General features: G+C 38.1%; 1 protein-coding gene across 1 annotated transcript; it reads left to right on the forward strand.

The window, feature by feature from the left end:
- nipbla (NIPBL cohesin loading factor a) lies at positions 1–27,622 on the forward strand. Its single transcript, XM_044111188.1, has 49 exons — positions 1–414; positions 1,869–1,943; positions 3,567–3,716; positions 3,940–4,105; positions 5,963–6,063; positions 6,155–6,266; positions 6,452–6,609; positions 7,474–7,622; positions 7,767–7,899; positions 7,967–8,143; positions 8,232–8,489; positions 8,597–9,342; positions 11,148–11,358; positions 11,480–11,656; positions 11,853–12,026; positions 12,287–12,448; positions 12,547–12,650; positions 12,741–12,827; positions 12,950–13,181; positions 13,710–13,861; positions 14,050–14,130; positions 14,302–14,402; positions 14,561–14,687; positions 14,769–14,851; positions 15,109–15,241; positions 15,494–15,637; positions 17,007–17,093; positions 17,415–17,635; positions 17,775–17,877; positions 18,038–18,136; positions 18,290–18,436; positions 19,271–19,405; positions 19,587–19,685; positions 19,811–19,864; positions 19,951–20,059; positions 20,195–20,325; positions 20,710–20,850; positions 20,937–21,030; positions 21,203–21,357; positions 21,484–21,574; positions 22,654–22,827; positions 22,997–23,187; positions 23,303–23,410; positions 23,913–24,113; positions 24,282–24,428; positions 24,947–25,329; positions 25,760–25,934; positions 26,068–26,265; positions 26,347–27,622. Exons 3-49 carry the CDS (start codon positions 3,653–3,655, stop codon positions 26,707–26,709), a joined length of 7,638 nt encoding a protein of 2,545 aa, XP_043967123.1. The 5' UTR covers positions 1–414; positions 1,869–1,943; positions 3,567–3,652; the 3' UTR covers positions 26,710–27,622.
- Positions 27,623–27,758: the final 136 nt, after the last annotated feature.

A 27,758-nucleotide genomic window follows, 5' to 3' on the forward strand; every position in this document is an offset into this window, starting at 1 on the left:
CGATGGAGGGAGTCACTCCTGAGATCTTTGGTCAGTCAGACGACAGAACTTCCGGTCGGCATTTTGTTCTACGAGAGGAGAGCCTCTGGATGATCGCAAAAATCGTCATTTTTCTCATTTACGGTCGAAATTGGCTGGCAACTTTGTTTACGTCGGCACAGACCGACTGAAACTCCGAAGAACGAATGTTTCCCCATGATTATACGTTGAAACATTCACCCTCGACTGACGGAAGAAGAACGAATCGGTCCGACCCGGATTATTGTTGATAGCTAGCAGGCTAGCTCGTCGGCTAGCTGGCGAGCCAGTCGAGTTCCTTCTGGAGGAGCCGCGAGAGAGAAGAAAGGGGGAGCTAGAGATACGGACACAAACCCAGCTAAAACATTGCCCTCCCTTTGAACGCAACATCCGAAGGTAAATGCTAACGCGCAGTTTATGCTTATTTAGAACACTTAGGGACTGCAATTATTTAAAATGATGTTAATAATTGTTTTATTGCAAGACCACCTACGGCGTCGTTAATCGTTGACCGGGAGGTAACGGAAGCTACTAACTAGCTAGCCAAGCTAGCTAGGTGTGTTTTTGCTCTGCCGAGGCGCACGGCCCTCACTGGATGTCATTTGTCGAGCCCGAGGATTGGGCCGTTGCCACTGAATTGCAATCCCCACAGTTGCCTGTACATGTACTTTCAAACCCATCACTTTTTTCCTCCGAGCTCAGTGAAAATAGGCCAACATTTAACAACCCGCGACCAGCGCTTCCTTATATTTGTAATATTAAGAATCGGGTTCCCCTTCTATTTAAATAAGTAACAGCATTGGAAGCCTACTAAAAACAGTTAGAGCTAGTTAGCCTAACTAGCTAGGTAATAAAACACGACAATTGTTTTTAGCAGCTATTACTGCTGCTGTAGATAGTGTTTTTTCGCTTTACTGTAGCTACAGGCTTTGCGTATAAGATCCAAACAGTCAAGAACTTCTCGGCAGTTTAACGACGGTCGTTTTTATAGGACTATATGGAGCTTTAGCTGGGCTATTTAGTATAAATATAAATGTTCAAATAGATGCTAACGCGAGGTTGAAGTTAGCATAGGTTATTTTACATTTTGTGATGTTGTTTTCTTTTGAACCCTTTTACTATGCTAGTGGTGGCTTTGGATACGAGTCTTGATTGGGGAGGTTTTGACTGAGTGCAGCCTACTTTGTCTAAGCTGTGACTGCTTTTCCGTTGGAGTTTGTTTTTGTTGTGAACGAAAACTGCAGAGCATGGTTTTCAGCTACTTAGTTTGCAAGAGGCGAATTGGAACTGTTTGCTTCTGGAGGATGCAGCCCCCCCTCCCTACTGCTGCCGCCACCATCACAGTGCATCTGTTCCTTTGTGCTGCCTCCTGCCTGTCAGTCTCACAGCTGTCAGCCTAGAGCCAAGCCCCTGCGTGCAGGGGAAAACCACACAAGCTGAGCATGCTAACCCTTACACCTACTAATATACAGTTCGCATTATCCGTCTGTTGACCCTTAGTTACAGTTAGCTTATGCACAGCAAGACTCCGCTCCGAGTAAACTGAAGTGTGTGATCTCAGTCGTACGCTCGTCTCCGTCTGGGGGCGGTGATGGGTTTATATGGCTTCAGTTATACGTAAAACTTTCCTCAGAAGTTATTGGCATAGGGTGCCACATTGAGGTTAACAGCGCTGCACGTTTTTGCATTCCAGGCTCAAAGGTTGTACTACAGCAAGAACGGTGTCATTGCAAAGAATATGTGCATATGAAGTGGTGCAGGCTGTGTTGTTGTTTTGCATGTTATTGTCCCAATGAAGAATGAAGTGCAATTTGACGGATGGAAGTCTGACACAAATGCTTTCCGTTTAGGAGTCTGAAGGTGCAGGACATTTTATCTGAGATGTCAGTGAGTCTACCGGAGACTGCACGAGATTCTTTAAAAAGGTATTCTTGTCACATTGTATCAAATATGTCAGCCATGTCATTATTGAAACTGCCTGAAGTATGAATGCACATACTAGCTTGTAATTTATTAGGCAAATGTTTGCATCATACATAATATGGTAAATAGCTCAAGAGCCTTTGAAGCATGCATTAAATATTCACAAATTTGTGATTGCTTTTCCTCTGCCGTTATCTTACTTCTTACGTAAATTACCTGAGGCTAGGTTTGGACAGTATATCGCAGATGTTTCCTTATGGCACTATAACTGTATACAATTTTAGTATTGCAGAGAACAGCTCATCACAATAAGTATGTCCTGCATAATTACATTGCATTTATGCACTGCATACCAACAATGCATTTTGTGATTCTTGTTGTTTAATGCTGCAGGCAATGTTTTAGGAAGGCATTGCACTAATGAGAAACTTTTTTTTTTTACATTACCGAAAGTAAGTCATTTTACTCTCATAACAGCATATGTAGCTAGATTTAACATATTGAATAAAACCATGCTGTTAATTAAGGTGGAAATATTTAATACTTTTTGTCAGTAGCTGCAAAAAATGACTATCTGGGTTCTGTGTCTGCAACAGAACCTGAATTAGACATTAACATTGTTAAGCATCAATCTTTTGTCACAAGATCAATGTCATCATTGAGACATTGATCAAGAATTATTGCAAATCTTATGTTTTTTTTATGCCATGCAGCTCTACCAAAAGAGTAGGGAGAATGAGGCAAAAATAATTTACAGGTGTAACATGGGGATCTCATTTATCCAGAGCTGTTAATTAATTTCTATATTAGACATGAAAATGTGTAAAAATCTGCTGAGCTATATGTGGTTCATATCAATGTTTTGCATATAACTTACGGTATCTTATTATCAAAACACAGTGAACCTTAAGAAGATTACATTATTATATATGAAAATGCTTATGTACTTTTGTACCTACCAAGAAACTGCATCCTTAAAAGTAAGAAAGTAAGAATGGGCTGTTTTACATGCATTTGTTTTGTTTGCATCTGTTTTTCATACATGGAGTGGGTATGAAAAACAGTAACAATTACAATTGCTACCATTTGTTACTATCATTGTGTTTGTTCTTCTAATTTTGCGCTAATTAGTCTAAAATCCCATCTTAGTCACACAAACAAAAACAGGGGTGATTTGAAGAACAATTTAATTTTCTCAGGAAATGCCAACTAAATCACAATTATAGTATGGAAGCAAACAACAATTAACGCAAGTATTTACCAATACAGACATGTTGTTTTTTAAGGTCAAAGATTATGTTATAGATTATTTTCTAAACTCAAAATCTAAATTTAGTTCTCTGTAACTGTTTAAAAAAAAAAAAATTAAATAAAAGTAACAGGCCTCTACAGTTTACATGCTTATCAATCAGAAGATGAGAATATTTACTACCATTGCTATTCATAACGATGTTTTATCAGTCAATGGTCAGACAGGTATTACTTTACTATACATTGGTAATTGTTTTAAGTAGCCACAACTGCTTTGGAAATCTATTTCTATTTTGCTAGTAAATGTGTCCTCTCCTGCTCCTTGCTTATTTCTGTTTTTGTCTCTTTCTCACTCTAACCACGTCCTCTTCAAGGTGCCAGGAGATGTGAGGACGGGTGTTGTCCGTCGACCCCCTGATATACCTGTGTATCAACACACTCCCCCGCCCTCACCTTCAGCATGAATGGGGATATGCCCCATGTTCCCATCACCACTCTTGCTGGGATCGCTAGCCTCACAGACTGTAAGTATCCCACACTGTATATCAAACGCCTGTCAAAGTTTGTGCGGCCATGTGAGGAAGAAGTTTTCTGTTTCAACAAAATTTTCGGTTTTGACTTTATGCTGTCTGTTTTTAACCCCTTTTTCTCTCTACTTTGTTTCTATAAAACTGCATGTCCTGTAGGGTTCTTTATTCCTTTTCTCTCTTCGTGTTGTCTTTGAAATAATTTTGTCTCTCTTCCCAGTGTTGAACCAGCTGCCACTTCCTTCCCCTCTACCTGCCACCACCACTAAGAGCCTCTTGTTCAATTCGAGGATAGCAGAGGAAGTTAACCGTCTACTGGGGTGTCGGGATGAGAATCTGGCCTCCCAACTAGCCCATGGCCTTAACCAGGTCTCCACAGAGCACATGTGAGTGTATAAAATGATTTGACCTCTAATATTGTTACATGATGAAAAGAGTGATATGAAAACTGAAAGAAGCCTGTTTCTGGGAGAGGTTCACATTTAAATAAAATAGCTTGAAAGTTGAGACTCCATGACAGGATGAGACTAGATTCTGCTTCTAATTAGCAAAGATGTTTGCTTCGTTTTGTTATGCTGCCAATTAATATATGCAAGAAACAATTTTATTTTCAATGGAGTTGTGACACTTAACAGAGATGATACAAACAGATGCTAATGACTTCACTGCTGCTAAATTTGCAGAATGCAAGTATTGCATAAGAACCTTCAGTATCTCTGTGGTTAAAATTATTTTTCTCTTTAACTATTAAGTGTGTTACATTTTTTTTACAATAATTTATACATCCCAGTGTATGATCTGGTCATCAGATTGTCCAGATTTAACATTAAAATTTTATTATGTTGTTAAATATTTTCCATTAACACTAAAAGGGAACAACTAGAGCTTTGGACAGGTCTAGAAAGGTATATACAGTTTTAGACGCTTGTTTCCTTCTGTCGAAATGTCCATAGAAAGACATTAATAGAGAGATATGGTATTGGATTATATATTTGCAGCAATCTAAAATTAGACACTAGCTACAATATGTGTATTATTATTATTATTATTATTATTATTATTATTTAATTGAAATGGCAAATTCTCTTTCAAAATTTCAAAATGAAATTTTCTTTTTGTAAACAGTCATATCTGACAATTACTCCCTGTCAATATGAAAAATGCAAACCAAGACTGAAGACTCATTAAGGTCTGAAGTAGATCGAAGATATAAAGCCCCTAGTCAAGATGAACGCAAATATATACAAATAAGCTCTTATTAAGCATTTAAGAATAAAAACCTTGACTGTACAGCATGTAATGAAGGTCAAATGTGATGAGACTGAACTGGAAACAAGCACAAATAGGCCTTATGCCATTGATGAGTGCAGCTCTAAATGTGTTTGCTATAATGGAGAGTGAGATTTCTGTCATTTGTATTTGTTAACTAGGGATTATTTATGAATTTATCTGGTTTAAATCTTATTTATTATGATAATGATATTATCAGTATAGTTAAATGTGTTTAAAACGGGCTGATGTAAAATTTAGTCAATGTCTTTTTTACCTACTTTATGTAACACATTTAAAAACAGGTATAAGGATAGAACAGCAGTAATTGTTGGTTGCAGTTGTAACTGCCGATTTCATAAATATCTGCACATGAACACATCGTTGATCAGTCCGGGATTCTTGTCTAAATATTCCTGCAAACAGAAGATTCAGCATACAGAGAACTTGTTTACTTTTAAAGAGCATCTTCATCAGTCATAATGTTCCTCTGTGTTTTCTGTTGCTCTTACCTTGTGCTGCTCTTTTGTGTAGAAGTAAAAAAAGGTGAAGAAATTCCACAATTAACATTTGTGTTGAGAAAAATTTTTCCTGTTTGATTTTAAAGCTGGGAGAAGGTAAAAAAAAAAAAAGATGAATAACAAAAGCTGACTAAAAGCATTATTATATTATTATAATAATATTATATTATTATTTCACATCAACTATAATATTATAGTTGATGTGACAGTCCTAAATTTCAGTAAGATTTATTGAAAATATTTGGCTTTGTTTCTGTCTCTTTGTCATGCTAATATGTATTCTGTAACTCAGCAACACAGCAGATCCCAACAATGTGTAATGCTTTTGGTAAAATTGCCTTACTTTGTTTTCAAATCTGTGAGCAGTCAATTTAAATTGTTTGCATGTTACTATTATTTTTCCCACACGCCAGTTTTACTTGAACTTTGTCTGATGCTAATGCAACATTTCAGAGAACTGAAGGATAACCTGGGTAGCGATGAGCCAGAGGGAGACGCACCACTGTTGCTGCAGACCATGCTGGCCAGGAACCCTGGCATCTTCAGGGAGAAAAGTATGGAAAGAAAAATGAATGAAATTGTAATCTAATGTTATTTTTATTATTCATGGTTTTAACAACAATATTATATATTTTTTTAAAACAGATGTTATGCAGCAACCAATGGTACCACCATTTAAGATCACCCAAAACTCCATGCACAGTCCTGCACAGTCTGCAAACTTTCAACCGGCTGCAATTTCTCCCAATCCATCGAGGTGGGTTTAATTGTAAAATGAACCTGGTCGTTATTTGTTCAATCTTGAAAGATAGCGTTACAAGCGCTGTTGTTTAATCTCTATACACAATAGCACGTCACATAAAATAGTTTCATTAATGTGACTATTCTTCTTTGTCTTTTTTATTTTCCAATTTTCCGTCTGCTGCTCTTCATTGTATCCAGCCGGTTTGTGGGACCGCAGTCGGGTTCCAGTAGTCGGTACATAGGTCAGCAGAACAGTCCTGTGCCCAGCCCCTACACTCCTCAGAGCCCTGCACCAGGTTACATACAGCAGTACCCCCATCAACAACCACCCAGCTACAACCAACACCAACAAATGTGTAAGCATGTTGCATGTTCTTGTGCATTCATGTGAGCATCGGAATGTGGAAATCTGATTAGTGAAAAATGCTTGTTTGCATTTTGTCATTAAAAGAACAATTGTTTAAACTTCAAATTGCATATGTTAGTCACTGTTCAAATATTTTTATTTTTATCTTGGGCCATCTGAAACATGTGAAAAACAAAATTAAAATTTTAAGTACTTAACTTTTTAAACGTAAAATTTTGTATCTCAGTCAGTTACGTCCTACAAACTTCATCATTGTTAGAGATTCTAAACTTAAAATGCATTTTCAAAGTAATCATATTTTAAAGAAACTCTCCTGTTTTATTAAATGCATATGAAAAATGTTAGTCATAATTTGGACATTTTCTCATTAATGATGCACATTTAAGACTGTCATTTACATAACCTGGGGCAGCTTTTAGATTGTTCTTGTGATTTATGTCAAATAAATTTAGTTCTTTTTCCATCTTTTCAATTGTAGGATTTTATTATTTAAAATGTTATTTGAGAACTTTACTATTTTAAGACTGATGAACAATTATTTCTAACTTTAAGGTTGTAGATTTACTGAGTTGTTTGTAATTCAGTGAGCATAATGGTAAAAATCAGAAACCAAGACTGGTTGTCAACTCACACCAAAGAAAGTTTTACAATAAGATAAAATAGATCTATTTCAACTATAATGACTTGGACATTTTGCTAGATTTCATTAAATCTGTTCTTACATTAAAATCAAGCATGTTTGCAATAAATATTGCTCAAGTAAATTCGCCAGATGTATAATTTTGTCATAATCCTAAATTTAATCCTGTGACAGAAATAGAAATGTGCTAATTTTTGTTCTTTACGTATTCAGCTTCAGTGGCGAGCCCAATGGTGCCAGGTGGGATACGGAATATCCAAGAAGGCAAAGTATCAGGGCAGCTATCCAATGCTCCCAATCACCATTCAGACAGGCACGGTACGGACGACTACATGAATATTGTGCAGCGGCTGGGAAATGAGGTATGCCTGACAGATTATACTCCTAAACTGTGGATTTAATTTAACTGTTTAGATTTACACTTTATATTCACATTATTTGCACTTGCATTGAAAACTTATAAGCCAATGTCTGATGTAAGTGGATCACCCGATGTTGTTTTGCAGGAAGGTGATTCAGCCATGAGGAATCCTTCTTTCCAGCTGAGGTCTCCTCAGTCGGGCTGCTCTCCAACGTCAAGTGAGGGAACACCCAAACGTAAGGGCTCTTGGAGAGTAAAGAGGCAATACAATCCTAGATCTTTGACTACTTTATTAATCAACGTCAAACTCCACAATTAGTATTTAATGAATGTGTATAGGCTTAAACCTCAGTAGCACTGGCGGAGGACATGACCAGAAGCAGCATCTTCAGCAGAGAAAGAAAACTCCCACAGTGAAAGAGGAGAAAGACATGTATGACATTGTTAGCTCTCCTAACAAGGACTCGACCAAACTCACCCTCAAGCTATCCAGGGTTAAGTCAAGTGAATCCGATCCATCAGGTATTAGTCTATTAATAGTCTGTACTTGAATATAGTTGTTTTTATTTTTTTGCTTGTTTGAACACAGTATGTTTTGCTTATTTGTCAGGTGATGCTGGGCCAGGTATGGATCAGAACTCTGACAATATTGAGGCAGAGCTGGGTTTTCAGCAAGTTCCGGTTCTTCAGCCTAATTTGGCAGCCAGACTGCAGCAGCAGCAGATCCTGCAACAGACTGGTGGAGCTGGTGGTCTTCAGCCCCCCAGTTCACCTTATGATGAGGCTGAGCTTGATGCTCTGGCTGAAATTGAAAGGATTGAACGGGAAGCAGCCAGTGAAAAGTGTTCAAAAGAAGTTCAAGACAAAGGTGTGTTTTTAAGATGTTTTAATTTTTATATCACAATTTTGCTAATGAAAAATATATTGAATCGAATTGGTATTGATATTTTTTTGTTTTTGTTTATCTTTGTATAGACAAGCCACTTAAGAAGAGAAAACAGGACTCTTTTCCTCTTGAGCCTGGAGCAGGAGGACCAGGGGCCCCCACTGGTGCCCCGGGGAGTGGATCCACAGGAGGGGCCAATGCAGGCAAACTGACCCCACAAGAGGCCACTGCAGCTGGAAATGGTGCCAGTCGCCCTCCCCTCATGGTGAGCATCGACCTCCAGCAGGCAGGGAGAGCTGACGGCCAGCTCGACCCCTGTCTGGCTGCCCCTATTCCTGCCCTTGAAGCCCAACGCTGGCCTGAAGAACCAGCAAGCGGGCCAGCAGCAGTGGAAGGTTCTGACACAGCTTTGCGGTTGAAACCCGACGGGCGACCGGAGGTCATCAAAAACAGGGTTGATAAACACGACAGCAGGAGAGAAGGTCGGGAGTCATCCAAGCACCGACACCACGAGAAGTCATCAGATAGACGCGGAGAGCTACCAAAGCCCTCGAACCGAGCGGAGCACGGCCGAGACCGGGACCGCGAGTCCGACAGGGATAGGAGGCATCGAAGCGAGACCAGCAGTAGAGACAGGCGGTCCCCTGATTCCCGCTCCAGGAGCGATCGAGATCGGTCTGGCTTCCAGGCCGCCGGAGAGCCCGGCCGGAGCAGCGGTAAACAAGATGGATCCAAAGCTGCCTCTTCTTCCACTGGTGCTAAAATCCCAGATTCTTTCCCTGCTCAGCTCCTTGGAGGGCATACCGGAGCACTGAAGAACTTCCAGATCCCCAAGGTGATCTGGGCTGACCAAACCAAATATATATCCGCCTACCAATCATTCAGCTGTCACTGCCTGCAATCTCACAAAACCAAATCATTCCCCTGCTCACTCTTGAGTTTTGTTTTCCCATTTTAAGTTTTTTTTTTTTCTTCTTTTTTTTAAATTCTGGTTTTTGTTTTTAAATTGTGTTAACACATTAACTCAGACCTTACCATCTGTTAAGCTCAGATATTTTTTTTAAGTTTGTATACAGATAGACGTAGTTGGTGGACATAAAAACGCAAATACATCAAGGACTTCTTCCACTGTGGCTAACTGTTTGCCGAAATCTGGCTTGTAAAGCAAAATCTTTTAGTCATCTCTTACCTATTGATAAAGATTGATGAATGGATATTGTAGGGATGTACGATATATTGACACTGACATCGGTATTGACCAATATTAGTAATTTTTCAAGACACAAGTGTTGGTCCGATAACTAAAATGGGGCCGATATTAAAAACAGATATTTATTTCCATCTTCTGTCCATTTGTTACCGGATGGGAAGGAGGTTAGTCATGTGACATTTGTTTTGCCATGTAACATTGATAGAGATTCAGTGCAAGATTGTGGGGAGTGTAGCTGAATCAAAGAAGCAGTGGTGTGATTGTTTTTGTTTCGATGTGCTGAAAAGGTGGCGAAATGTATATAATACTGGTAAATATTGGCTATCTAAAAGCAATATTAATATCGGACATTGATATCAGTCACTATGTTTATGTTCACACTGCAAGCCTGAATGATCATTTTGGATTTAGATCACTTCAGGCTGCAGTGTGAATGTAGCGTATAGGTTGAGACAAATCTGTGAAAAAGTTGAGCTCCTCTGCCTCGTTCTTCCCTGTGGTCCTACTGCCATCTGCAGAAACACACCACTTAGTAAGAGACACTCGATCAGAGCCAGAACCTCAGCCTTTTGGTTCAGACTATGACTGTCTGCTTTAGTCTTATGAATGAGGGGAATATGTACTTTCCTGCTTTCATTCAGCTAATCAGCAGGTCATCTTTTCATCATTGTAAATTTCCTACAGTATACCGTTAGTTTTGGCTTCAGAGTTACTAAAATCATGCATGTAGTTTATATGAAGCGCTGCTGCAAACATTGTGACAGAACAATCAAATGATTGCCATGCAGTGTGTGAATGCACGACACTTCAAATATCATAACCAACCACTCCTTGGTGAATGCTTCATTGCAGACATTGATATTGGGTTAATGATTATGGTTTGATTTATTGTTGAGCTCCTGCTTTTACGTTTTTTTTTTAAGCCATAAATATCAGTTGCATATTTTACAGCATTTTTCTTGCTATAATCTCTGAAAAAGTCAGAATCTTCTACATTCAAAGCATGTTTGACTGAACAACATTGTTTTTGTGTACTGGAGTTGGTCAACTTCAGCCATTTTCATTATTGCATCTTTTTTAGTCAGCGCTTTAAATTCAGTGGACAAGATATCAAAGATTTAAAAAAGACAAATTTCTATATCTTGCTTTGTTTGGGTTTTGTGGCCATGATTTGTTTGTTGTTGGATCATTTTCTACCATTATCCCACAGTGTTGAACATTAACCAAAATCATGAGAAAGTGGAATATCTCCTTTTGTATTTGCTCCTGGGTTTCTGGGACTTAACATCACAATCACAAACATTGTCAGTTTGAATCATTGTTTTATTTTTATTTTTGTCAGATTCAGCTGTCTTAAAATTATATAAACATGTTCGAAGTTGCTCAAACTTGACATCATTTTTTATTTTTATTTTCACCCTTCCTTGTAGATTAATCGTGATCGGGAGAACAGCGGATCAACTGAAAGTCAAAGGTGGAGCCAACCTAAGGTGAAACTAGAGAGGCTAGGTTTGGTGAAGGACTTTGAGAAGCGACCCAAGCCTGTGGTGGTGTTGAAAAAGCTCTCAGTCGACCAGATTCAGAGAATCATTCGGCACAGCAAGTCTGGGAAGAACCGGTTCTCAGGAAAGTCGGGTAAAAGTAAGAAACTCCAGATATATTTTGTAGTATTTTAAATATGTTTTAATATTTTTAGCTGCCTTTTCGTCTACTCCTCATTAAAGTTATTTATTAACTTAAGGTAATACTGTCACATATTTAGGTGGTATGGACCCAGAAGTTTTAAGGGAGCTTCCCCCAGAGTTACTGGAAGAAATTGAGTCAACCATGCCAATGTATGAAAGGGTAAAGATGAACAAGAGGAAACGAAGTACAGTAAACGAGAAGCCCAAATATGCTGAAGTCAGCTCAGATGAAGACTATGATGCAAATGGAGAGTGTGAGTAAAATATTCTTTCTTGAAAGATTTTTTTTTAAGGACTATTAAGATGTTTTATTCAGTAAATCATTAGAGATTACCAGTGTTAAACCTATGGTGTTTTATGCTAGAAAATCCTTCTGATGGCTGCAAATATGCTTAGAACACATTAATATTAGGAAAATTGTGATAATAATGTCATGTTTGTTTGTTGCAGCAGCAAGGAAGCGTCACAAAAGAGACAAAGACAGAGCGTGGGAGTTTGAAGAAAGGGAACGACGGGGTTCTGGGGATCACCGAAAGAGCGGGAACCGAGAAGGTCGGCGAGGCTCAGGCAGCCGCTACCGCGACTCCTCCGAGGAAGATTCGCCTCCACCCAGCATGAGCGAAAGTATAAAAAATTCATTGAAAGACTTTTTTTTTTTTTTTTTTTTAAAGATCTGGGTTGCATATTTTGTAAGGTTTTTAAAGTTAATACTAACGGCTATGATAGATTACATTGAAATAATTTGTTTCTTACATGAAAAAGTGTTTTTTGTTGCTTTTTTTATGAAAGCAAATAGAAAATTAAGTTAATTTTAACATTAAAGTTAAAATGTCTGGTCCACACAGAATATTTTCTTAGAAAAAAAATGTTTTTTTTATATTCAGTTGCCAGAAAAATGAAGATGAAAGAGAAGCAGAAGAAACGGAAAGCATACGAACCTAAGTTAACCCAAGAAGAGCTAATGGACTCATCCACATTCAAGAGATTCTTGGCAAGCATTGACAACATACTAGAAAATCTGGAGGATGTGGATTTCACTACCATGGGTAATTATCAGCATCGGTTTACATTGAGTTTGCAAAAACACTTAAGTTCCATTTTGAATTTGATCAAACCTCTTTTCCTGTTTGCTTTTTCTAAGCAGCAGATGATGATGAGATACCTCAGGAACTGTTGCTTGGTAAACACCAGCTGAATGAGCTTGGCAGTGAGTCTGCCAAAATTAAGGCCATGAGCATCACCAGCAAGGTAGAGTAGATTGTGTAACATCTGGATGTAGACCCATATTTATGTGTGATTTTTCAGATGTTGGTCTAAGTGGCCTATGTGTTCCTGTAGATCCCATCAGATAAGTTGGTGAAGCTTCTGAACATCCTTGAAAAGAATATCCAGGATGGAGCTAAGCTCTCTACCTTGTTAAATCATGTGAGTGCTTTCCCTCAAATTGTCTGCTTTATGACTAAGTTAGCAGTGACTACAGACAATATTAGGACATCAACTACAAAATTTTATTGTCCTCTTAGTGAATAATTAAAATCTCCCCTCAGGACCATGATGCTGAAAGTGAAGAAAGACTCTGGAGAGACTTGATAATGGAGAGAGTCACGAAGTCCGCCGACGCCTGTTTGACGGCGCTTAACATCATGACCTCAACACGCATGCCAAAGGCTGTGTACATTGAGGACGTTATTGAGCGCGTGCTACAATACACCAAGTTTCACCTTCAGAACACACTTTATCCACAGTACGATCCTGTCTACAGAGTGGACCCACACGGAGGTGAATATTGTCACAGAACACCATCAGAATCTAAAGCAGAGGTCCGTTAATAGAGTGGTCTATTTCAAGCTTATCTAAATGATTTGGGTTTTTCAAGGTGTAGGCAAGGAAATTATGAATTATTATCTTTACTGGCTTCAGAGATTAATCAACTTTTTTGACAGGAAAGCTGTAAAGATCATTTTGCCACAGCAATTACACATTATTTATGTTAAGTTACTCCAAAGCTTCTCTAAAAGTGGAACTCAACAGCTGTTTTCAGGTGAGGTTAGTTGTCTGATTTGGCTTTGCTTCCTGTCATGGAAGCAAACGTGGGAGAAAAACCATCCCAAAAAGGTTCCCTTGTTGCTGAAAGTGTTGATACTCAGTGCTGTGGTCATTCAGACAATTTAGAAATTCTTCTTAAATTTTATTTTGTATGATGCTACTAGCTGTCTTCGTTTGTGCACACAAAAAAAATGTTATAGAAAAATAATCTTTTTACTTGACTTCTTTGTCAATAATAAACATTTTCCTTTTCCCATCCAGGTGGGATGTTGAGCTCCAAGGCAAAGCGGGCCAAATGCTCAACTCACAAACAACGTGTAATTGTGATGTTGTACAACAAAGTTTGTGACATCGTCAGCAACATTTCAGAGCTTCTAGAAATCCAGCTTCTTACGGACACAACCATCCTACAGGTAAAATAATAAATAATTTTTTTTACACACACGCACACACATATATACATATTTAAGTGTAAAAAAAAGTTTAAAAAAAGACCTAGAATGTTGGAATCTACTGTTCAGCTTGGTATCAATTGCATTAAATTACAAAATCTATATTTTATTGATTTTTTTATTTTTATTTTTTTTTACTTGTCTTGCAGGTTTCCTCTATGGGAATAACTCCGTTTTTTGTGGAGAATGTTAGTGAGCTGCAGTTGTGTGCCATTAAGCTTGTGACGGCGGTGAGTCTTTAAAGGAAAAAAACAAATGAATTGGTTTGAGTCATCTGAAATAATACATAGAAGTACCTCATAATTAGATTTGACATCTGATTTATTTTTTAACTATGTCTGATTTTTGTTTCTACTGTTCTGCAAAACCGGAGATTTGTAAACCATTTCTTTGTGTTGCAGGTTTTCTCACGTTATGAGAAGCATCGGCAGCTTATTTTGGAAGAGATCTTTACTTCTTTGGCCAGGTTACCCACCAGCAAGCGCTCCCTGAGGAATTTCAGGTAGCTTGATTAAACATCTGTTCTTATTGACATGTGAAAATAAACATTTGTAGGCACCAAAGGGGAACAAAAATGAAATGTATAATTTTTCTTGAGATCTTGAATCGCTCGTTGCCTGTGGTGACGGCCAACTCAATGTGCTGTCTCTTTTTTGATAGGCTGAACAGCTCAGACCAGGATGGAGAACCGATGTACATCCAGATGGTGACCGCTCTGGTGCTGCAGCTGATCCAGTGTGTGGTCCATCTCCCTACCGACAAGGATGTTTTTGAAGAGTACGACAAGGTGGGAGAGCAAACGGATCAAAAACCTTCTTCCCATCGATGTGGGAAACTTATTTTCTGATTAATCTTTTTTTGTTTTAAGGTGGATCAGGACGTCCTGATAACCAACTCGTATGAGACGGCTATGCGGACAGCGCAAAACTTCCTTTCAGTCTTCCTCAAAAAGTAAAATGATTGTTTCCACCCTTTATGTTGTACTTTTGCAACAAATATTTTAGTTCAATTATTATTATTATTATGGTGACTAGATGAATCTTTAAACCTTCTGGTACTACATTACCCATTTATTAAGCAATTAACCAAGCCTTCTGAAGGACATTTCATTTTTCAATTGCTTTTGTTTTATGAATCAACTTTCTCTGCTCTGTTCTTTTTTATAAATAATTATTCTTATCCTTTGCCTTTGTTATTTTTTGTATCAGATGTGGCAGCAAGCAGGGAGAAGAAGACTACCGACCGTTATTTGAAAACTTTGTCCAGGACCTGCTATCAACTGTAAACAAACCAGAGTGGCCTGCAGCAGAGCTGTTGCTCAGTCTTCTTGGAAGACTGTTGGTTAGTGCGGAGAACTATTTGAAACTGAAGATATTTAAATCTGTGCATGAGTGCTAGTGTGAGATTGGTTGAAACCACTTAGTACCTTTGAAAATAAATCCTCCCTCATGCTTTGTTCAGATAATTAGCTTGTCCTGCATGTGACAATGAAATAACAATTTTCCATACACATGTAAATAAGTCGTCATTGCAATTTGCATTGCTTTGTTGTTGAGGTATTTTTTTTCTACTTCTCTGTTTTATCCCCATCAGGTACACCAATTCAGTAATAAGCAGACAGAAATGGCTCTCAGAGTAGCATCTCTGGACTACCTAGGCACAGTGGCTGCCAGACTCAGGAAGGACGCCGTCACTAGCAAGATGGACCAGAGATCTATCGATCGCATCCTACAAGAGGTAGAAAACTTTGTCGTTGCATCCAGTGTCCAACCGTGAAACTGAAACTGGCTGATGATTAATCCTATTGAATTAGTAATTACCAATGACTGGTTATTTTTGATTCACAGTCTTGCATCTATGTGCTTGAGTGGACAATCTGAGTCATTTTGTTAATATTTGACTTGGTCAAAAGTGATCTTTCAAGGAGAGGTTCTGGTTTGTAAAACCTAATGTTAAGTCAAGAACTTTCATGTCAATTAAACTGTTGCCCATCTTGAAACCTAAAACAACATTTCACAGGTTAAATTATTTCTGCACATTTTAAAATAATAACAAACAAAGTAGGTCTTCTCTACCTAGATGTCTTATTATATTTTCTATAAATGGCTGTGTTTGGGAGGTAGTGGTTGGTAGTGATGTTCTTGGAAAATTCATATAGCCTCCCTTTGTGAATTAATAAGATAAAAAAAATCTGCAGACTTTTATGTCTAATTTCAGAGGTCAACCTCATAGCTGTTGTAGAGTCGAAGGTCTGTGCCATAAAGGTGGTCAGTGATTTTACAACTATGAATTATGACTGTCGCTTTGTTTTTCACCTGGAATTTTAAAGTGAAGTTTCATTGGCAGGTTTTAAGCAGTTAGTGTCTTTCCTACAGCAGATTGGCATTTTCATATAGCATAAATGTAAAATAAACCCAGGTCAGCTGTTCCTAAAGGCTGAAGCAAGCAGCTAGTTAGTCCCTGTTCTAAACCAGATTTCCACTGCACTCTTTAAAAAATTTCAGCTTTTTAATGAACTTTCTCATGAGCCTTTAAAATCCTGTTTCACCTGCATCAGATGGTTATTAACAGAGGGTAAGTATAATGTCAATAGGCAGCAGAGGTTGGAGATTGTGCATTACTGATGATCTTCTGATGTGAAATGTGCAGTTAACAGGAAATGCAAAGAGTGACGTGTTACTTTACTCAGCATTACTTCTGCTTCAGACAGTTATTATGAAGACATTTGCTGTGCATATTCTCAGATGGGAAGATTGTTGATGGTGCATTGCCTCTACCCTTCTATTTTCCCTGTAAATAAATAATACTAAACATTTTTTTGTGGATTACCATATAATGCAAGCATGATGCCAGTTTAAAGGTTCATGAAATGCCTCTAAATAATATGTATCATTGTCTTTGAGTCTGGATTAATACCAAATAAAATGATATTAATCAGTCAAAGGTCGAAGTTCATGAAGTTAAAGTTACACTTTGTTTACATGTTTACCTTCTCTCTTTACCTAGTGTAAAGAGAGAAGGTAAGATATTGCTTACTGATTGCTGTTTACATTCTGTATTTTTTTTTTTGATGGATTGAGTCTAATCTGTCTCTGTGACTGTCTAGTCTCCAGGGACTGATGAGACGCAGCAGCTGCAGAAAGCTTTACTGGACTATATGGAAGAAAATGCCGAGACGGATCCTTCTCTGGTGGTGAGTTAACATCAGGCTTATAAATGTGTTGAGATCAAAACATTTTTGCACAGTGAACAACACACTGATTTTTATTATAATTATTTTAAATGCAATCTATATAAAAATTCCTCTCTTTAAATGAATGCTCACTCAAATCTTTTACTTAGTTCATGTTGTGTTCTGTTCAACAAACATCTGATTTTTAATGTACTGAAATTATATATTCTTTGTATTTTTATGCATTGTATTTTGAATTATTACAATTTATAAGTACCTCAGTCTAAGAAAAATACTTTTTATCAAATGAGCCTAATCTAAAACGTTGTGTTTGTGTGATAGTTTGCCAGAAAGTTCTACGTTGCCCAGTGGTTCCGTGACGCCACAACCGAGGCTGAGAAGTCCATGAGGAACCAGAATCCAAAGGATGAGGACTCATCAGACGGACCCCAGCATGCGAAGGAGTTGGAAACAACTGGTGAAATTATGCAGCGCGCTGAGAAACGCAAGAAGTTCCTGCGTAACATCATTAAGACGACACCAGCCCATTTCGCCACACTGAAGTAAGGATTTCTCATTGTGCTCCATAGTAAAGTCTTTGTCTAATCTGATTGTCGATGTTTGCATTAATAGACTCTGATCTTTTTCCATCATATGTTAGAATGATTTAATTATAACCTTTTATTTGTTCCCTCTCTACAGAATGAACTCAGACACTGTGGACTATGAAGACTCCTGTCTAATTGTGCGTTATTTGGCCTCCATGAGGCCGTTTGCCCAGAGCTTTGATATTTATTTAACACAGGTAAGATGAGTTATCTGCACAGTAGTTGTAGTTGAAACATGTCATCAACATCAATAATGGTGACATGTTTTATTCAATTTTCTCAGAGTAATCTATAAAACATTTTTTTCTATGAGAATTAATACGTTATTTATTCATGCTTTATTTTCTTGTTCAATAGATTTTGCGAGTTCTTGGGGAAAGTGCCATCGCGGTAAGGACTAAAGCCATGAAGTGTTTGTCGGAGGTTGTGGCTGTAGATCCCAGCATTCTGGCCAGGGTACGTGAGCGTACAAATATTAGTGACGAACAGGTCTCAATGGTTCTATTTTGCCCAATTGTTTTATTTTTTGTTTTTATTTATACCTAATTATTTCTGGAATAAATTCCTATTATACTGCTAAACTTGTGCTTCTATTCTCCTTTTTTGCAGTCTGACATGCAGCGAGGCGTTCATGGCCGTTTGATGGATAACTCCACCAGTGTGAGAGAGGCAGCTGTAGAGCTGCTGGGCAAGTTCGTGCTCAGCAGACCCCAACTCACTGAGCAGTACTATGATATGCTCATAGAGAGGATATTGGTAAGTTGTCTGTTCAATTCTGTAGGATTGTGTAGAGCAGAAAGTTTTGGGAGTTGCTGAACCTGTTAGTACATATAGGAACAGAAGTTACAGTGTCTAAATACTTACAGCTGTTGCCTGCAGGTCAAATGTCTACATTCTTTCATGTTGGCAACCTGAGGGTGAGACTTTTGATTGAAGAGAAAGTGAGGCTGACAATATGGTTCATGTCTGCAACTTTTGTCATTTTAATCTCGCCAACCATTGAGCTGTAATCATTTGAGTGTACACCTCAAATGATGAGTTAGCATGTGGGATGTTATTTCTGGCATGTGCACATTTTGTTGGAGTTTTCCTTGTATTTTTTGCGAGTTCTGCTTTTTACTCTTAAAAGCTCCCATAAAATAACTTATTGGTCACAAAATGTCAAAGTAACACGAATAAGTGCTGCAGGTATTAGCTGACACTTGCAAAATGGTTAATTAATGCCAACTATTTCTTGCCACATGAGTAAAATGAAGTGGTTTGAAACAACAGGATTAGCGAAGAACCTCTCTTTTTTTGGTTTGGATTATTTAAACCGTCTGTATTGAAAAGGAATTAAAATATTAGTGTCTTGAACTTGGCATCTGGCAAGTGAACATATGGACATTGTTTGGCTGGTTGTCATGGAAATGTGAAGAGGGGTTCATGCAAAGTTCACTTGTTGTTACTGTCTAATACTGCCATCTGTTGGTGAAACAGTGCTCTTACTCTTTATGCAACTATTTAATTTGAAACAGCTTGTTTTTAGTGTAATGCTTTACAGTAAATATATTTGCTTTTTTAATATGATATGTCATTTTTGATGTACAGGACACCGGTATCAGTGTAAGAAAGCGGGTAATTAAGATTCTCAGAGACATCTGTCTGGAGCAACCAACCTTCAGTAAAATCACTGAGATGTGTGTGAAGATGATCCGCAGGGTCAACGATGAAGAAGGCATCAAGGTACCTGCATCTTTTTATCATCACTTTTTTTTCTTCTTCTCTTTGCTTCCTCTATTCTTAATAAAAAACTTCAAATGTAATTTTTCAACATTTAGACATTTTTTCTCTTTGAATCGTTCTGTTTTAACAGAACAATAATTTGTTAAGAACATAAAATATATTTAACAATACTTCTGTGCAGAAACTGGTGAATGAGACGTTCCAGAAGCTGTGGTTCACTCCAACTCCAGCACATGACAAGGAAACCATGACCAGAAAGATTCTCAACATCACTGATGTTGTAAGTTAGCTGCCTTTTGGTTTGTATGTAGTCATAGAATGTTGTTTATGCAACTTTATCTCTATTCTACTCATTTTAGTTTCAGACTGAACCTTGTATATTTTTTATATTTCTAATCCTTTTAGGTTGCTGCTTGTAGAGACACTGGTTATGACTGGTTTGAGCAGCTCCTGCAGAATGTGAGTTAAATTTTTGTCGCTGGTAATTTTGTTGTAATTGATATTCAGAGTCTTGTAAAACTAACCATTGTGTCTTTTCCTTCCAGCTTCTTAAATCTGAAGAGGATGCTTCATACAAACCAGCTAAAAAGGCCTGTGTTCAACTAGTCGACAATCTGGTTGAGCACATCCTTAAATATGAAGAGTCTCTAGCAGGTATACAAGTTTCTCCTTATAGAATCCAAATGGTTGATGTTATACAGAAACTTGGTTTGTTTTATTTGGCTTTTTTCAGAACCAAGTAATGAATGTGTTTTTTTTATTTCCTGATTTTTTATTTTTTTTTGGCAGAAAACAAAGGAGTAAACTCAACACGGCTTGTGGCATGCATCACCACCTTATACTTGTTCAGCAAGATCAGAGCGCAGCTCATGGTCAAACATGCCATGACCATGCAACCTTATCTGACCACAAAGTGTAACGTACGTACTGTTATTTGGGTTCCACTGCACCATCAATTAATTGTGCTATATAAGATATTTAAACCTATAGCACACACTAACGACAGTGATTTTTGGGCTAAAGTAGTTGTATGTTGGAGTTTATTTATGCTGAAGTGATTACAGCAACAGATTTAATCAGTGATTTGCTTCAACACATTTGCTTTCACCAGCCAGGTTGTTCGTGGTTACTGTCACCAATAGTCAGATTTTCTGAGACATTATTTATTATTTATTTTTTTGCACCACGTTTTTTGTGATGCACCTGCAACATGTCTGTCCTGAAGTGGTGTCACCTCTGAACAGTTATTTGAGGCCAGTTTAACAGATTCTCCTGGTAAAATGTCTCATCTGTTTTCCCTGCAGACTGCCAACGACTTTATGGTTATCTGCAATGTGGCGAAGATCTTGGAGCTAGTGGTCCCCTTAATGGAGCACCCAAGTGAAACTTTTCTTGCCACCATTGAAGAAGACCTAATGAAGCTCATCATCAAATATGGCATGACGGTGTGTGACAGTGCCTCTTCAGAAGCTTTACAAAATGATGTGCTGCAGTTCAGGTTTAACAGTAATTGTATTTCTGCTGATTTTAGGTGGTCCAGCACTGTGTGAGTTGTCTCGGAGCTGTCGTAAACAAAGTTACACACAACTACAAGTTTGTGTGGTCTTGCTTTAACAAATTCTATGGTGAGATATATTTACTTAAAAATGCTCGTCATAAAATGTGGTGTGTGAGAGAGTATCCAAATTGTCTTTTTACAAGTCTGGTCTTTCATTTACACATAAAAAATACAAAACACTAGCTTTTCAATATTCTTATTGTTTCTATATTTAATTCTGTGATGTTTTTTCCCCTCAGGTGCACTTAATAAATTCAAGATTCAGCATCAAGATGATCCCAACAGCACAACATTAGTAGCAAACAAGCCTTTTCTGCTGCGATCGCTCTTCACTGTGGGTGCCCTCGGTCGACATTTTGATTTCGATCTGGAGGAGTTTAAGGGCACCAACAAGGTGGGATAAACAACTTTAGCATTATTATAAGCTTTGAGTTTGAGTTTTTGTTTTAATTGAGTAATATTAAGGCTATGAAACTTTAGGTTTGGCTAATATGTTAAATGGCATGTTTTCTGTGTGCAGATCATTATCAAGGAGAAGGTTCTTGAGCACCTGCTGTACTTCACCAAACATGAGGATGAGGTGGTCAAGACCAAAGCCATTATTGGGTTAGGTAAAGTCACTATTATTATTTTTATTTTTTCTGTATCTCTTTGCCCTGTTTGCAGGTGTTTTTCTTTCTCCTTTTCCTCAACTCTTCTGTGTTTTTAAGGCTTCATGTTCCCAGGATTAACATCGAGAATTAATTTAGATCAGACAGAAATATGAGTGAGTTTTTTGGGAGTACCTCCACAAATTTCTATTTGGCCTAAGTTATATTTATATTTAGTTTTTTTCTGGCTCATTTATTCACAGATACACATATTACCTTAATAGCAAGCCAAGTTGTTTGGTCATAAGATCTTTTCAGAATATTGTTCTGCTCCTGCAGACGAAATGCCAGTGGCTTCCAAATGTTTATACAACTCTGTTGAGATGTCAGGTGACTTCAACTGAAAATCAAACTTTTAATTAGTTGTGTATTATTATACACAATTATACAACCTTGTTGTATAATTGTGTATAATAAAGATCTTTATTATTATCTTTATTTCAGAAACAGAGTTCCTCCTCCTTTGCTAGGAATTTGTCAACATGCATCATGACTTTGTAATGATCACCAAATCTTTTCAGATTCTGTCCATATCATTTGTTCACAGTTTGTGATTCCTTTCTTTCTTCATAGTGGACACCTGAAAGTTGTTGGCTAAATTGAATTTGGAACTATTCATAATTTAATTTACCTTGACATAAAACTGCACTATTTGAAGGAAAACAACCCAGATCCTCAACTTGTCAACTGGAATTATCCTACAAAAAATGTTTGCTTTCATCAGACCTAACAGTCCCCACCAAGTTTTTTTTATTTTTTTTTTTAGTCAAGCTTAAATCTTTTCTTCAATCTTCAAAGTCTTAGTCCATACATACCAAGAATACAGGAGATTGCCATGATATCTAAAAGGAGGACTCACCAGAAATTCCTGCAGCCTCCTTAGTGTTGCTATGGGCAACTTCCCTGACTGTTTTCCTACTTCCTTTTTACATATATTTGGTGAAGCCACCAATTGTATTAGTCGGTGTGGTCTGCATTTATTGATAGAATGAGGTTATGTAGGCATTTCTAATCAACCATATACCACTGTGTTCTTGCAGGTTTTCTTGTTATTATGCATCCAAGCCAGATGTTTGTGCCTGAGGTGAAATCCTTGTACAATGGTATCCTGGCCGACGCCTCCTCCTCCATCAACCTCAAAATCCAGGTCCTTAAAAACCTGCAGACTTACCTGCAAGAAGAAGACTCACGGATGCAGGAAGCAGACCGAGAATGTAAGTTAATTTTACTGGTGACGTAACGTCTTTTTTTTTATTTTTTTAAGTACTTTAGGATTGCATCTTGTTACAGAGTATTTTGCGTATAACCACGTGATGAAAAAGTGGTCTGGGCTTTTCAATTAGCTCTCATTTCAAAATTGCTAATGGTTTTGTATCTTTGTAGGGAAGAAACTGTCCAAACAGGAGGATCTGAAAGAGATGGGAGACATTTCATCAGGGATGAGCAGCTCCATTATGCAGCTGTATCTAAAACAGGTGTTGGAGGCATTCTTTCACACAGAGTCCAGTGTGCGGCACTTTGCTCTCAATGTCATCGCTCTTACGCTCAACCAGGGTCTCATTCATCCTGTACAGGTGAGATATCAAATATCTAAATCAATAAGAGATATTCCTTTGTTTACTGTCTCCATCAGAACTATGTTACAATCATTGTCGTGTCAACCGACTTTATTTTTCTTGGTTCCTGCAGTGTGTACCCTACCTCATTGCCATGGGAACAGACCCAGAGCCCAGCATGAGAAACAAAGCTGACCAGCAGCTGGTGGAGATTGACAAGAAATACACCGGATTCATCCATGTAAGATGCTATTAAATGTTTTTTTTTTGTTTGTTTGTTTTTTTCTGTTAAACTCAAAACCAAATTAAACAAAGAAAAAAAACCTAAAACAGTTTTTTTTGTTTTTTTTCTGTTTTAAAAAAAAACCCCACACACACAGCAACAGTACACCGACCAATTTTATTTCATGACTTTCTTAGACAAAGTTTGCAACATTGCTAATGGAATAATTAACATTTTGAAATATATTTTTATTGTTACTCTGATATAAAACAAAACTGATAACAATAAATAGTTTTACGTGTTGCTTATAGACCAGAATTGTCAGTATGACATGTTTTGCAACATATTCTACATGCATGTTTCCTTTTTTCCTGTATAGAAAAAAGGAATCTATACAGCCAGATTCTTATACAATCTGCCTGCACAAGAGAAATACAGCCAGATTTACTAGACCACAACAAACAAGCGTTTGAAATTTCTGCCTACTCTTAAACTCTTTTTTTGTACCGTAACATTACAGATGAAGGCAGTTGCAGGGATGAAGATGTCGTACAGTTTGCAGCAGGCCATCAATTCATCTCGTAAAAGCATTGTAAGAGGCTTCAGGCACGATGAGACACACTCAGCTCTCTGCTCCCACCTCTACACGATGATCCGGGGCAACCGGCAACATCGGAGGGCTTTCCTCATCTCACTACTGAACCTCTTTGATGACAGTGCTGTAAGTCCACCCACTACTTCTTTGTAGACCCTTTTGCAAATTGGTGTTTTCTTATAAACCATGTATCAAGTATTCATTTATTTTAAGGAAGAGTTGTTGTTTGTCAGTGCAGTAAAATTGTTACTGGCTCTAAATCTGTTTTGTCCTTGTTTTCGTGCGGTTCTGCAGAAGACGGAAGTAAACATGCTGCTGTTCATCGCCGACAACTTGGCTTGTTTCCCATACCAGAGCCAAGAGGAGCCGCTCTTCATCATGCACCACATAGACATCACATTGTCTGTTTCTGGCAGCAACTTGTTGCAAACTTTTAAAGAAGTAAGTTGACAGGATCAGGGTTCCTCCACAATCTAGATAAATCTGAAAAAGCATAAAAACTTGATTTCAATGTCTTGTAGGTCTGCATAAGTATGAAAACAAGGTTTTTAAAAAAATATTTGCTCTTTGACACCTTATCCCATACTCCATTGTCCAAAGTGCCCTTTGGTCAGTCTTTTCTTCTGTATTTCAATACAGTTCTGTTTCTTTTCCAAATTGCTTGTGTTCCACAACCTCAGATCCTTCCTATATATTATTTTTGTCCTAGAGTCCTGTGTCCCACCTCTGATTCCTTCCTTATGTAATTTTCCCCCCAAGTTTAAAGTTTCCCCATTGCAGACATATCTATCATGCATTCTTGTTGAACTTTATTTATATTTTAAATAGCCCTGCATTTCTATGTAGCAGCTTTTATTTTCACCAATAATTATGTTACATCCCACAGACAAAAAAAAAAACAAGATCTGTTTTTAGTGGTTTGAGGTTTTCTTGAAATGTTTGTATTTTTTTCTTATCAGCTTCTACTAAAGGAGCCAAGACGGAAGGAAAAGAAAGTAAAGGTGTGGAAAAACACGCCTGATGGTGAGGATGAAGAGGGAAAGATGAACTGCGATTTTTCCAGAAGTGATGAAGAGGAAAACTGCAACAGTGACGAAAACGAGGACAATGACGACGAAGTGGTGCATCGGCCAAAGAAGTCAAGAAGACCCATTGAAAACTCAGACAGCTCCGATTCTGAATCTGACTTCGAGGATTTAGCTGTTGAGGATGATGAAAAAGTAATGAGGCTTTTGCCAGATAACCCCATTGGCCTCTTGGACTTCGCCAATGCGGTTCAGGGCATCTTGCTTCTCCTCGTGCTCAAACAGCATTTAAAGAACCTGTATGGATTTTCTGACAGGTAAGATTCTGTCAGAATTCATGTTCAGGCTACATCATTTTCAGCCGTGTTGTGTTTAATGTAGTCAAAAGGTATAATAGATTTAGAAATATATACTAAGGCTTAAAATTATTGTGACTTTTTATTTACATTTTAACAAAATGTCAAAAAAATGTTTTACCCTTTTCAGTGGTCAATGGAAGAATGTTTATTGCCTTAATGATAATTCAACTTTCTAATAAGGTTGAAGTCCTTGAGTTTGGAGGGCCTGTTTACCATCACCATAATGTTGAGTCCATAATGTCCTCAGGTTTATTTGTGAACTCGTTTTGTGACTCTGTCGTCATCAGCGGTCTACAATAGAACACATGCTACATGTTTGGGTAATTCAGCAAAAGTTAGAATCGCTCAGCTCCTGAAATTTAAAGAAGCGTTCTCCGTCTCTCAACAGTAAAATCCAGAAGTACTCTCCAACGGAGTCAGCTAAGGTGTACGATAAAGCGGTGAACAGGAAAAACAACGTAAACTTCCACCCAAGACAAACCTTGGACTTCATCTTCAACAACATGAGCAACGCCACGCTGACAGAGGATGTAAAAAGGCGGATAGTCAAACAGTATCTGGACGTAAGTAATAAAGGAGCAGATATGTTTTAGATCTTGTAAAACGTTGTGCTATAATCTCTTTGACAGGGTCCTCTGACTGTCTCTAATTTCCAGTTGCTGGTCTTTGAAATAACTGTCTCTTTGTTGCACACAGTTCAAGGTTCTGATGGAACACCTGGATCCAGATGAAGAGGACGAGGAAGGAGAGGCATCTGCCAGCGCCAACATCAGAAACAAAGCCATAAACGCCCTGTTGGGAGGCTCTGGGCCCATGTCGGGACCCAGCCCCCGCTATCAAGCGGGACCAGAGACGGATGACGATGATAGTGATATTGACGAAAGGACCCCAGGGGTGAGACAGATAGATTCACACAATGTTTAGTAGATCCTGTTGAGCTGACCTAATGGTTTTTAAACTTCTTCCCCTTGGCAGTCCTCTCGAAAGTCAAGGCGAGCCGGCGACCCCTCAGATCCAGGCCGAATGAGTGAAACGGTGGAAGCTATGGATGTGATCGCCCTCTGTTGCCCCAAATACAAGGACCGACCGCAAATAGCTCGGGTCACCCAAAAGACTCCCAACGGATACACCATCCACTGGATGGCAGGCTCTTACTCGGGACCCTGGGCAGAGGCCAAGAAAAGGGACGGCCGTAAACTGGTGCCTTGGGTGGACACTATTAAGGAGTCGGACATTATTTACAAAAAGATTGCCTTGACCAGCAACCACAAACTGAGCAACAAAGTTGTACAGACTTTACGCTCACTATATGCAGCACGGGAGGGAGGGGCTAGCTAATGGCTCCTGTATTTTTATTTTTATTTTTTTCTTATTTGTTTCGGTTCCCCGGTTCCATTTCTACTTTATGAAAATCCTCTCCTTCCCTGCTCCTGCTCCTCCTCCTCAACCTGTCACCTCCAACAACACAGCCAAACTTCACTGGATTCCTACCTAGCCCCTCTTCCTCATTTTTGTAAGAGAACACAAGAGGGCAAGAATATTTGACACTACATACTTTTACATGACTTACTCTTGCAAAAATGACACAAAACACGAGACTTATATTAGAGGGACTGTTCATGTTTTGCTTGTGTAAATGTTCAGAGGATAGAATCCTGAAGGCATTAAAGGAATAATTCACCCAAATTATCCCTTAGAAGGCTATCAGAAGAGAGACCTGGAGGGAAATGTTTCGTCAACATTGTTGTGGGAGCTCCTTCGCTGTTGTGCAGCAGATTCTAGTCGTTCATTTCTACTCCCACTGTACCATAGTTTAACATGACAAAAAACTAAAATGTTTATATCTCTGAATACAAAAAAAGCTGTAAAAAAAAGAATAAAACCTTAAGTGAATGTTGGAAATTAGTCTTTTTGATGTTCTTATTAAAGTGTTTTTGGAGTTTATTATATGACTAGCACCCTGATGGGTTTTTCCTTTTAGCTTTTAGATATTTGGAAAAAAAAGTAAAAAAGAAAATAAGATTTTTTATTTTTGTTCACGTTTATTTGTCCATGCTGTACAATGGCAGAGTCCTCTGAATATAATTTATTCTATTTCGAACTACGCATGCAGTATATGTGGCCTATTACAGGAGGATATTTTGTAAATGTAGATTTTGTTGTATTAGGTCACCCTAGTAATACGAGGAAGGGGATTCATACCCTTTTGGTGGAACAAATACTGCAATAAATTTTCTACTTCTCTTTGTCACTTGTCTGCTCAAAGTGTTAATATGAGTTCATTTTACAAATGAAAAATAATGAATGAGTTGTAACTGCATTGAAATGCTTAGGGTGAACTTTTTCTATGTGACAGTAAGTATATACCAGTAATGCCGAGCATTGGT

The sequence above is a fragment of the Gambusia affinis genome, linkage group LG03 (genome assembly GCF_019740435.1).
Source record: "Gambusia affinis linkage group LG03, SWU_Gaff_1.0, whole genome shotgun sequence".
NCBI lineage: Eukaryota > Metazoa > Chordata > Actinopteri > Cyprinodontiformes > Poeciliidae > Gambusia > Gambusia affinis.